Source organism: Phyllostomus discolor, chromosome 3 (genome assembly GCF_004126475.2).
Source record: "Phyllostomus discolor isolate MPI-MPIP mPhyDis1 chromosome 3, mPhyDis1.pri.v3, whole genome shotgun sequence".
Lineage (NCBI taxonomy): Eukaryota > Metazoa > Chordata > Mammalia > Chiroptera > Phyllostomidae > Phyllostomus > Phyllostomus discolor.
In genome coordinates, this window is record NC_040905.2 from 62,271,783 (window position 1) to 62,284,294 (window position 12,512).

General features: G+C 38.2%; 1 protein-coding gene across 1 annotated transcript in view; it reads right to left on the reverse strand.

The window, feature by feature from the left end:
* ELL2 (elongation factor for RNA polymerase II 2) overlaps positions 1 to 12,512 on the reverse strand; it is a 79,347-nt gene that overhangs the window by 15,065 nt on the left and 51,770 nt on the right. The window contains exons 4-7 of the mRNA XM_028505548.2: positions 10,030 to 10,193; positions 3,095 to 3,354; positions 978 to 1,102; positions 726 to 813 (exon numbers count right to left, since the gene is read on the reverse strand). Coding sequence (XP_028361349.1) covers positions 726 to 813; positions 978 to 1,102; positions 3,095 to 3,354; positions 10,030 to 10,193 — 637 coding nt within the window. The remainder of the gene's footprint in view (positions 1 to 725; positions 814 to 977; positions 1,103 to 3,094; positions 3,355 to 10,029; positions 10,194 to 12,512) is intronic.

The window sequence follows — 12,512 nt, forward strand, 5'->3', positions numbered from 1 at the left end:
TTTGGCACTTGGTATATAATTAGATCAGAACTAAAAGCAGCTTCATGGTAAGTGGCAATAAAACTGAGGCTTCTATAGATAGTGTACATGCAAGGACAAAATTGCTTTTATTTTGTTCCTCCTGTGTTCCTCATGGTGGGTTGCTAACATTTTCTGACACATGAATAGGCTTTGCCCAGGGCAAGCTTACTGTCTGCCACACATCTGTCCTGTCTCCCTAATCCTTGGGAGGAGGGCCCAGAGAGAGGAACACTTTGTCAGCAGACTGGGTTAAAGAGGTCTGTGCCACTGTCAGTCCTAAAGTCCTGGGAGATTGAGAGTTCAAGGCTGGCAGGGTCTTCTGAGAACCAAGCAAGCTTGAACTCTAATACTATCCAAGGTCTCCCCACCTTTTTCCAGGATCAATTGAATCACTGGGGAAACTAAACTAGGGGAAAGTCTAATTGCAGTATTCTGATTGGGATCGAACTGAAAAATGGAAAAGCCAGGTAAACGTTATGTACTTAGACAAGCACTGTAGGGCAGAGGAGATGAGGTCTGGGTTGAGAGATGGTCTGTGAATTCTGGACCAAGTTCTGCTGCAAACCAGCTCTGTGACTTTGGGTAGATAGGCTGTGCATCCTCTGTGGGCCTAACTTCTCTCACATATGAATCAGAGGAACTGAACTAGATGGTCCCTAGGTTCATTTTAGTTAGGACTATGCATATATAATTTTATAAAATACCTGAGGAGAAGATGCAGTGTCTCTACTAGAACATACAGGAGATTCTGAACGTCTGGTGCTCGCAGAATTCTGAGATGGATTTAGTTTTCTGTAAAGGACACACAGGCTCCAGTTATGGAGAGGATTTTTAAATTTTCATGACAGAAAGCTTATTATTGTTTCTTTTTTCTCAGCTCAACACTAAAATAACAGTGACTAAAATAATCTTGTTTGCATTATTTTTTTAAGGAAAAAATTAACAACAGAACTTACCTTGACAGCACCGACTCTAATGACTGCCTGTCCATCTCACTGTATCCCGGCCAATCTCTCTGCAGCTCTTTAAAAACGTAATCCTTTAAGGTGTATGAGAGGTCCTTAGGGTTCAGATTGGCTACCTGGTACATCGTGTGAAAACAGAACATTAGGTCTTTTTGCTATTTCCTAACCCGAAACAGGAAACTTTTGGGATTTATAATGAAAATAACTGTATTGACCAACCAGAAAGGGACTGCTAGTTTTGCATATACCAGATCTCAATAAATGTTATTCAACTTTATTTGGCAAATAAACATTTTATATACATAGCTAAATATTTTTTTCCCTGAATGGCCACTGCATTTGTCATATTTTTAATCAAATAATAAGTCCACATTAGGCAAAAAGTACGGGAAGATTTTTTTAAATCAGTATTATTCTGGCCAAAGGAATCCAAAAACAGTTATGTTATCAATATTATTGTTATCATTATTATCTACTTTTGATTCGCAGGAAAAATCCTTGGTCACTTGTATTAAGTAGAAACCAAATAGTGCTCAAATGTTAGGTTACAAACTTTCTTGTCAGTAATCAACAGAAATTATCTCCATAAGTAATATCAGTTCTGATAACTGTATGTGTCATTTTCTTGGGTAGCTACGTTTACTCTTTATAGCTGCCAGTGCCCTGAAGAACTACTTATTCAAAGCCCTTGAAATTCAGAAAACCAGTAAATTGAAAGAAACTAAAATAACACTCCAATTACTGTTATTGGCCAGCTAGTCCATTCCCAAATGTCATCTTTTCTTGTCTCCTAACTACAATTCCTAGGGTGTCCAGACCTAAATTCTATTACCAACACAAAGGTACGATGGAGGAGCCAAACCAAGACATTTTTAAGGTCAGCAGAAAAGTACTGCTCCTGTCAGTTCCTACTAGAAAGGTCTTTTAATAACCTGACCTCCTCCTGTGTGAGCACCATTAAACGTATTAAGACAGCATATGCTTTTCTCACAGCTTAGCTGAACACTAACAAGCTAATGTTTCTATAAAGTAGAAAATGGTAGGTTACCTTAAAATTCAAACTTGAAAATAAATTAACATGACACACAACAAGGTTTTTCAAAGTGAAATAAATATAACAATCCTTAGATTTCCTATTATCTGGGGCACTACACATACTAACAACCCCCAGAACTAGAGATTATGGTTTTACTATTTCATAACATTTAATATCATGTTAATATAATAATGTCTTGAATGTAAGAGATAATAGATAAAATAGACTTAAAGTGTTATTCTTTGAATAACAGATGAAAACCTTCAGGGTTCTTTTTTTAAATAATGAAATTTAAGAACTTTGGAAATATTACTGCTTTAGAAAAAAACATACGAGGTGGATTACCATTTATGGTGGATTTGAATGCTGACAATATTTATGACCCAAAGTCAGTATGAAAAATATAGGCAGTTATAAACCATTGACTTTAAGAAAATTAATGACCTACTTTCTTACTTACACCTGTGATTATAAGGTAACTGATCAGAGGTAATACTTTATATATCCATATCCTTTAATGACTCCAAGTGACATGTCAAGGTACCCAACAGCAGAAAAACGTAGTCATTCAGGCAGCAAAGTGCATGCAGGGCAAAACACATTCTAAACTATGCAGCAGGTAAAAATATTCTAGTTTATACCAACCACAGAGTGATTATACATTGCACAACTTCACCTTTATAAGTCAATAAAATTATGACAATAGTTTACTTGATTCAAGACTAAAAACAGACAATGAAAATTTCTTGCTTACTTTTTGTAAGTGGAATTTCAGGGCAAAATTTACTTAACCCAAATGAAGATAATGACTCAAAACTTTAATTTTTTATTAATAATCCAGAAGCCTCTAACTTATAGAACCTAGTATAAATGCCCACATTTCAATTAGTTTTTAATTAAGTATTTAAACCAAGATGATTTAACTTAATATTCAGGAGTTATATTTCATATAGCATTGATCAAAATGATCTTAAAATTTTTCTACCTCAATAATAATGATTACAAGAACAAGCCTTCTTAAATGAACTTCTAAAGAAGGTAGGTGGAAGGAACTCTCTCCTGCGGTTCTCACCTGTTGCAGAATTGCTCCGAGGGAGTTCTTGTCTTTTTGATTGACACCATCTTTCTGCAGCCGAGCCAGCAGCTCAGGTTTCTTGTAGGCTTTCAGGGCCAGTAAGTGAATCACCCTGTCCCTATATGGCCGCTGAGAGACACTGCTGCTGCCATGTGTCTTTCGAATTGTATTTGCAGGGTTCATGGGGGTTGACCTTTTCCTCTCAGGCACTGTATCTAAAGCAGCTTGAGGTGCTTTCCGAATCTGCACTCTTTTCCCTAAAGCCCAGTGGAAATGACAATTGTTACACATTTGTGGGCAATAATATAATGAGCATCTCAGTTTCTACAACTCTGAGTTAGGTATCTGTTCATTTTTGGAGGGAATAAAGACCACTACTTCACATTTTACTTTAAAGAGATATGCAAATGGAGAGCTTTTTGAACAATGGCCTAAAATATGAACTATGAATTTTTGATGGAATCATTTAGTGAAATAAATATGTATTATAGAAGTATTGTGGCCACTCAGCTGCATGTAGATAACAATTAGTGACACGCACAGTAGCAACAAACTAGAAAATTTAAGGATGCAGTTATTTGATTTTCAATGGAAATTTCCAGAAGTTAAACAAACATCTTACATATTATTTCTTTGGCAGATATAAATATGGCAAACACGTGAAATATGAGAAACACCTTTTGTACCTCACTAAGAACACACTCTTGGCTGAGCAGGGGCATTACCTTAATAACTTCACAGATTAAAAGAGGGAAATGAGGCATAACATGGGCTCAACATCCTCAAGGGCATCCACAAGTGATATTCCTTTTCAACAGGCTGTATCAAATTTTAGGAGTCAAAAGGTAAAAACAAAACCAACTGACTGACCAACCAACCGATCTCTGAGGGCCAAACAAGCAAGATATCTCCTCTGTGGTGCTGAGACGACACAGTTGAGTTAGATGAATGAAAAGGGCAAAAAGGCAGACTTCACATCATTCTTGCACAGGCCAATACCATTGACATAATTAATTCACTTTCTACTTAGACTTAATACACACAAGTGTTTGGCAAGTGGCTACTTCCAGAAAACGCTCTGGACTGAAGTGACCTGGATACTATGTAGAGGTGTCAAGCCATCAGGCAGGTTACTGACAACACCTAGTAACCATTCCTTGTGGAAGAAACAGAAATTAGAATGAAACTGTATAAAACCCTCATTTTATAATTTCTGAGGTGTAATCTTGTAACTCATTTACTACACTTTAAGCCCCTAACTCCATGCACTCTGGTTAAAGAGAGGAAAGAACTGGTAAAGGCATGCAGAGTGGGACAACTGCATTAGGTCCAAGTCTAGCGAAAAGAAACAAGGGATAAGTAAAAGCTGTGGTCTAGGATGAAAACGGCTTGTTTAACAGGGCAGAGGGTTTACTGAATGATAATTCTGCCCCTGCTAGGTTCCCTAGACCTGGCCAGAGAGGCTGTTTGTTTGACACCACACTACCTAAACAATGGGAAAGGATGAGTGATCTCACCAGTTCTTAAAGCTCTTTACTATCTGGACATAAGTAATTATAAATATCAGATCAAAATACTACACAACAAAGGAATTCAACATTAAAGGGACATTGCCAATGATAAGAAAAGCTATTAAAATAAGGTACAATTAGAGTTTTACTGATAATTTAGATTTGGTTTATGAATTTTCCTTAATTTAGAGACAGCTAGATCAATGTCAGATGGGCAGGAAATCGGTTATCATGCACCAGTTATGTGTTGGGGAGGGCACTGTGCTAAGAGCGTATACACATTAAGTCTCACAGTACCCTGACAAGGTAGGTGCTAGTCCCATTTCACAGATGGGGAAACCAAGACTGCTTTCAATGGGATAAGCTCAAATGGTAAAGTGCTCTCTTAGCATTTGGGGGGTTCTATGATTGATACCCATGTTTTCCTACTTGTACTTCTTTGTGGAAAAGGTTTTATGAACTAATGCCTAATGTGTGCTGTTGCCTCATGTTAGGCTGTGAGCTCCATATAGGCAGGGCTGTGGCTACTTTGCCCCTCAGCAGACCTTGACTCAGAATTTGATGACTAGCAAAGTAAAATAACTAGCAAAGTGTCAAAGTGAGTGACGGCAAGAGAGCAATTAGAGAGCAGAGGTGCCAGAATCAAAACAGCGTGTATTCCCATATCGCCAGACTACCAGAAGCAGAAGACACAGAAGTTTCTAAAATGGCAAATGCAAACTTTCCAACCCACCATTTCTCAGTTGCAATAGTGTTAACAAAGAGTACTACTTTTTGAATTTTTAATAGGGATTTGGGAAAAAATAAAAATAAAAAGGATTGGGATCACAAAATTTAGGAAATGCTGTAAATTCCACACCCCCTTCCCCTTGAAACCTGTTTAACTTGCTCCTCTCCAAACAAGGTTACTGTTTGGAGGTACCTGCACTCCAGCTCTCTAGGGAGGGAGGGGGGCAGGGAATGTTTAGCTAAGCCCAACACACCATGACTGGTCACTTAGAGTGAGTTCAAGCCAGCAAGGAAAGCAAATAAAAATAAAAACACAAAGTGACAGTACTGCCATTGTGCTCTAGACTACCCCTGCCTCTTCTGTAAGTCTGACCTACCTCTGATGCCTGGGTCTCAGGAGTGTCCCATCCCTCCTTGAAGTAGATATAAGGCAGACAAATATGGGAGGCTCACTTGCCCTTAGGAGGGGTGTAAGTATGACATTTGACAAGAAATTAGAATCTGGCCAGGGGCATGACAGTTTAGGTGGGGCCTATTGCTAGACTGTCATCTATCTGTCCCTGAATCTCCTACCCTCAAATGTACTCACTTTACCACTACCTCAATTTTCTTCTAAAAAGCCAGCTGTGGGGTCATCTATTTCATTCAAATACTGAAAGGACAATCCAACCCACTGGGCCACTGAGTTTTATGAAAAGATTACTTGCTCACTGATTCCCCATCAATTTGTGCCTATTCAACCAGGAAGGTTAAGGTTAGAGAGCCTACAGATGAAGAAAACATCAGTGTAAGTAATTAAAGAATTTAGATGCTAAAGAAGAAGAAAAAAGTAAAGCAGGAAAATGTCAGGTTCAAAGTGGGCAGAAGAAAGGCTTCATTTTTTTTTTTTACATTTGTCTCAGAAAAGCCCTTTTAATAAAGCCTATGGGAGAACCTAATTCTCTTCCCAGACCCGAGTGCTAATCAGTTCCCAGGGCTCCCTATATAAACAGCAGCAGTAGGTCCGACAGGGTTGGGTAATCTGGGACTATATCTAAATTGTTGTTTCATAACAAGGAGTCCTCTTCTAGCTTTTCCATTTAATGAGATGGTAGAAGTATCTCTCCCTTCATCGAATGGCTCTGAGTAAATCCGAAACTGATCTTTAAAAAGTACGTCAAAAAGACAGCAGATTGTAGCTATCTCCTTCAGCTGGTTTTGTGTTCTGTGGGAACTGGCCAGAAGCCCTGGCAACACTGACCCAAGGCTTTAAAAACTCTGCCGACGGTGTGGCTGTGATGGTTAGATACCTCGCCCCTCGGCTCCCCGCCCCCCGCAAAGTGGCGGGGTCCGTCTCCACCACTTTGCATGTGTACTCACTTTTCAAAAGGTTTACTATCAAAATATGCATACACAACACACACAAAGTGTTAAAGCTACAAAGAACCTTAGATGTTATCTAGTTCAAATATCCCTTATTTAATATTTGAGAAAATTAAAGTCCTGGTATGTTAAAAGATTTGTCTAAGACTCAAGCATGCACTATCTCATCAGAAATAAGAAGATTGGGGCAAAAGCTGGGAAAAACAGGAACGGAATCTAAGAAATTAGACTGGCTGGGTTGATTTCTATACCTAAATAAATACTAGCATGTAAAAATTTGTAATTCAATAAAATTCCAGAATTTAGGTAGGAGTCAGTAAGCAGACTGAAAGATACTAGTAAACCAGAAGCAGTGGTGATTAGTGATTTTTTCTTGTTCTTTTTTTTTTAAACTGAAGAATTAAAACACAACAGTGCTTACCACTGATATAAATGCCATGACTAGAAGTCGAAATATTACTGAAGAAATAATGTTTTCTAGGTAAAAGGCTCTCCTGTTCTTTTCCAGACAAAATAGGTTTTGGTTGTCTTCAGGCCACAAGCGGCTTTCACAGAAACTCATATTCTTGGGTGACTAGGCCAAGTGACCCCTAGGAGCATAGTTTTCATCCCCTTAAACTTGGCCTGGCCTGGCATTATGCCACCATAACCCCACATGGCACCGGCATTATTCCTATCTGTCCTCTACCTTGGCTGGTACTGGTGAAATAAACCTCATTCTGCAGGTACCTTTAAGCATAAGTGAGCTTTTGGCATCATTTTATATGATATACTCAATTATGAATTACAGAGGTTTATCTCCAATTATTGTAAGAAAATAAGACAACTTGTTAACAAGGCCAAACTCATATCATTTGCTATTTGCTGATACCAACAACTGGATATATAAAAGGAGAGGTAATTATAACCCACCCACCTTGTAGGGTAACTGTGACGTAAAATGCTGTAAAATGCTAACTGGTGCCTTGTGTATCACAAGCACTCAGTAAGTGCTATGCGATGTTAGTATTGAAGGTGACTGAGTGCATTTTAAAGACCTGAATGAGTCAGATAGTTCTGAGACACTGAAAAAAGTGGAAAGATATACCTAAGCTACTAGAAGGAAAAAAATATGGTAAAGGACTAACAATGGAGAAAATTAAATGAAAAAAAAATCAAAACATGCCATAACAAAGAATAGTAAAAAGTCAAAAACCACCAACAGGTCAATCTGGATACGAGTCTTTTTGTCCCCTCTATTCATGATGGGACTTTTCTTAAGAATAGTGTGCCCAGTTTTGAACTTTGAGGTGAAGAATTGGAGGCAGTACAGAGGAGAGCAATAAAAATAATTAAAGGGTTAGGATTCAGACCCTATTAAGAAAAGTTAAAAGGAGCTGGGTTATTTGGCCTAGAGAATAAAAGGCTGAGGAGGTTAATGACAAGACCGAAGACCAGAAAAGAAACACGGTGCTGTGACAGTGAGTGGCTCGGGTGCTGAGGACACGGCACCGGGGGCGAGACTAAAGGGAGGGCTTGGGGTGGCAGAGGTCACTGCAGGGGCTCAACCAAATGGCACAGATGTAATTAGTTCAGATTAAGACTTAGATAACCTCAAATTTTATGTGGGCGACTCCCCAGAACGTACATAAAATATTTGTAGTGCCTAAAAGAAACCCTGAATGGTAAGGGAATTCTAAAATTCCATACCATTCATTAGGAAGTATATGGCCTATGGGTTTCTGGGTGTTGAAAAGCCTGTTGTGTAAGCTGCAAATGAACTGTGCCTCACCCTATCAAAATAAACAAAAACACATGAACATAGGGGACACCCAAGGATCATTCAATGGAAAAGTACAGTAGTCATCGCTGATTTTCCAGCTTTGAAATAAACCAACATAAGGGTTTTCATTTAGTTATATTGGGAGAAAATCATTTTGATGGCTTGAGTCTTTGTTTCTTTGTCAAACACACCAATTTGTCTCACTATTTCTAAAATGGTGGTATTGGGCAGAGTAAAAATAATACTTTTAAAGCAACGGGGACAGCAAATACATAGTTTGTACTTAAACTGAAATGCAACAGATCTTGTGCATTTTAAAAATAATTTGAGGTTTAGTCTACTAGCACAGAAAGTTATTAAGTTATTTGTGAGGATAAAGGAGAGAGAAAGGAGGATGGAAGTTGCTACCTCACTCAGCAGGAAAGGGACGGTGAAAAATCTCACTGCTGGTAACTTACTGGGCAGGGAACTGGGCCCCGAGGGTATAGATACCTGGGGAAGTCATGAATTGTTGTTAAACCAAACTAAATGTATCTAAGCTAAGCACCAGGTCCCAGGAGCACTGGCTGTGTTCCAAAGAAATACTTATTAAAGATTCTAGTGGAGCTTCTCAAAGCCAAATGTATTGTGGCTGGGTCAGCAAGGAAAAATACAGAAGCAGAATTCTACCAAACCATGGGAAAATACTGATTAAGGGATTTGGTTCTTCAAGAAACTGTTTTTGTGAACATTCATATTTCCGAACTAATATCCTTTCATCATTTATTATTCAGTGACTTGTGTCAGTAAACTAAGGACTCAAAGAACTCATTCTTACTCTTGATTATTCCCTTTGTTACTGTTAATAGTCACTGTGGATGAACTCTTTAAAATTGTTAGGGTCATGGCTCATAAAGGAGAGACTCATCTTGCTGGTCTAGTCTTCCTTCCCTTCAATCTGATGGATATTTGAGTGAGCTGATGATAAACATAATGGAATTGGGGCAGGCTCTTAATTAATGGATGAGGATGAGGATCCATAAAAGACACGCCAATTGAGGTACAAGGAGGCATCACCCTAATGCCTGCTATAAAAGCACATCTTATACTTTTGTAGTAAAAATTCACTGCTATGCAAAGATCCTCTCAAAATGTAAGTAAAGCTGCAACAATAAGGTTATCAACTCATAAATCCTACTAATAGATTTTTTTTGTAAGATCAACCTGACCAAAGTGCAAAACAAAAACCATAACTGTCCGCCATTGAAATTACTTGTCCAATGACAGAGAAAACACAATGGTACCATTCTTACAACCCCACATAGTAAAATAGCTTGACCAGATCCCAATAGTATAAAATAATAAAAAACACCCAACATAGGATTCAGACTCATGAAAAAAATAAAAGCTTTAAATCTGTTTTTTAATTAACTAGCAGTCTGAAGAGAACAAATGACTTTTGACTATGTTATCCAAAATGTTCTGAAAACTAATTTTTGTGTTTTTATGAAGTTGAAATTACCAGCATTTACCTACAGTGATCTTGAATTATTCCAATCAGTCAGCGAGAAGAAGATGTCAATACAAACCTACATATGGTCCGCCGGGCTTGATTACTTTTGTGCTTCGGTTGCGGGATTCCTCCTCTGCCTGGGTCATTCTTTCTCGTGTCATCTGATATGAGTCATTTGTAGCACATACTGTAATCTTATCTTGTATAAATCCCAGGCAGTTGAGCTGGGAGGCTCCAGAGCTGTCAGGTAAGACATTGGCTTTAATAGAGATGACCCTCAGTTTGCACAATAAAGTGCAAGCAAGAATTGTACAATCCTAAAATCACCAACCCAAATAACTTTGAAATCCTAAAATAATAGTAGTAATTTTTAAATGTAAAGATTATTTAAAACATTTGAGTTTCTCTCTTCATGTCACATTCACCCCCCCCCCCACAAAGTGTGAAGAAAATGGGTGAAGAGAGCTCTCAGAGACCAAATCCATGAAATTTTGAAAAAAAAAAAAAGCATTTGGAGTAAATACCAGAATCCTGATGGGCACTATAGTTCTTTCATTTAATAGTCACTATTTCTAGGAATTAGCTACACTGATATGAGAAGTGTGAAAAGTTTACTTTTAGTGGAACCACAATATGCATATTTTAGAAATGACTGGATTAAACAGACACACTACAATTCTTCTTATTTTAAATAAGATATTCATTTTAAAGCTAAAATACTGCCAAACATTAAAGCTTACTTTATTAGACCAAAGATCCTAAACATTTATATAATTTATATTTACCACTTTGTTAAATCTCTACATAAGATGACCTATTTATATAGCAAATTCTAGAAAATACTGGACAAGAGATTCTGGCAGGAATATTTTTAAAAGCTTTTATTTAAATAATCATTCATATTAGCATTGGCCCAGAAGATGGCTCTGTTTCAAAGTATTATGCTAACCTTAGGGGATTATAGTAACAGTTATACTGATATTTAAAAAAAAATTACTATGGCCTTAAAACAGATTGGGATATAAAAGTAATGAAAATGCCACTACAGCTTGGATACTCTATTTCCAAACTTAACTGGAAATAGTTTTGTTATGATGCTAAGAAACAAGGGCTGACAAAATTTTTATACATTGCTAATAACTATACAAGTACTTTTAAAAAAATCAGTTCATTCATCTCATAAATATTTATTCATCAAGAAGTGCATGCCCAGCCATGTGTGAGGTACACAGGCCGTGACAAGGACTGAGACAGATGTGGTCCCTTTTTTAAGGAGCTCAGCTTTGGGATTTTAAGCTGTCTAAAGGGTGACAAAGGGTGAACAAACTGGAAATTATTATATAATGTGACAAATGCTAGGGGCAGGGAACCAGGCCCTAGGGAAACACTTGACTTGGGGAAGAAGCAAAGTTTTCCTAGAAGTGATGCCTGAGTGATCTATAAGGATGACTAGACCTAGGGGAAGAAGGACAGAAGTGTCCTAGGTGGATAACCAACCTGTGCAGGGTGAGGGGAGCAAGGAAGAGTTTTTCAGTTAAGTCAAAGAGAATTATAAAGGACAATTATAGATGAGGCTGAATAGCACAGGAGAAGTATAATACACAGGGCTTTGGAGATCATGGCACAGATTTTGGACTTTATCCCAAGAACAGCAGGGGCTGAGAATAGGTGAGAGAAAATACCTCATTTGTATTGTAGAAAGATCAATCTGGAGAAAGAACAAATTGGGAGGAATGGGGCCCAAGAGTGAAAGCAGGAGAGCAGTTAGGAGGCTACTGAAGAATTACATGCAAGAAGTGATCACTTGAACCAGTGTAGGGTGGTGTGAATGCAGAATAATAAACAGATTCTAGACATGGTGAGGAGGCAGAATTGATAAGATTTGGTCAGTCATTAGCCACAGGAGGAAAGGGTGGGGAACAGAAGTTAAAGATCATGCCCAGGTTACCAGGTATGTGGAGTTGCCATTTATCAAGACAACAGACCAGGGTTGGAAGAAAGAAAATGAGTTCATTATTGTACATGGTGACTTTGAAAAAATGAGGAGACATCTCAGGAGGGAACCACTTGTGAAACACTAATATTTAAAATAAGCACTAGGAAGACAAGAAGAAGATCACAGGAGACTGAACAGGCACAGCCAAAGAGGTAGCAGGGAATCAGAAAAGCAGTATGTCATAGGAGCCACTGGAACAGAATGTTTCAAGAGTCAGAGAGTGGTTAGTAGTGTGAAATGCTGGCAACAAGTCTATAATAAGAAGAAACTAAGAAGCATTCAATGGACTCAGGGCAAGGAGGTTGAGGCCCCCATGGGGGAGCAGTTTCAGTGGAATGGTGGGGACTAAAGCCAGGTTTTGGCTCCAGAAGTGACTGCAAAGGAAGTTGTATGTCTTTATTTATTTATTGTTTTAATGAGACTCACCTGAGCATGCATGAATGCTAAAAAACCAGTAAAAGGAGGGGAAGGAGGTAGGGAGGGAGAGGTTTAACCCTCAGTTGATTTGGGGTGGAGAAGGAAGAACAGGAATAGAAGATTGCAGCAGAGTACCTAAAGGACTG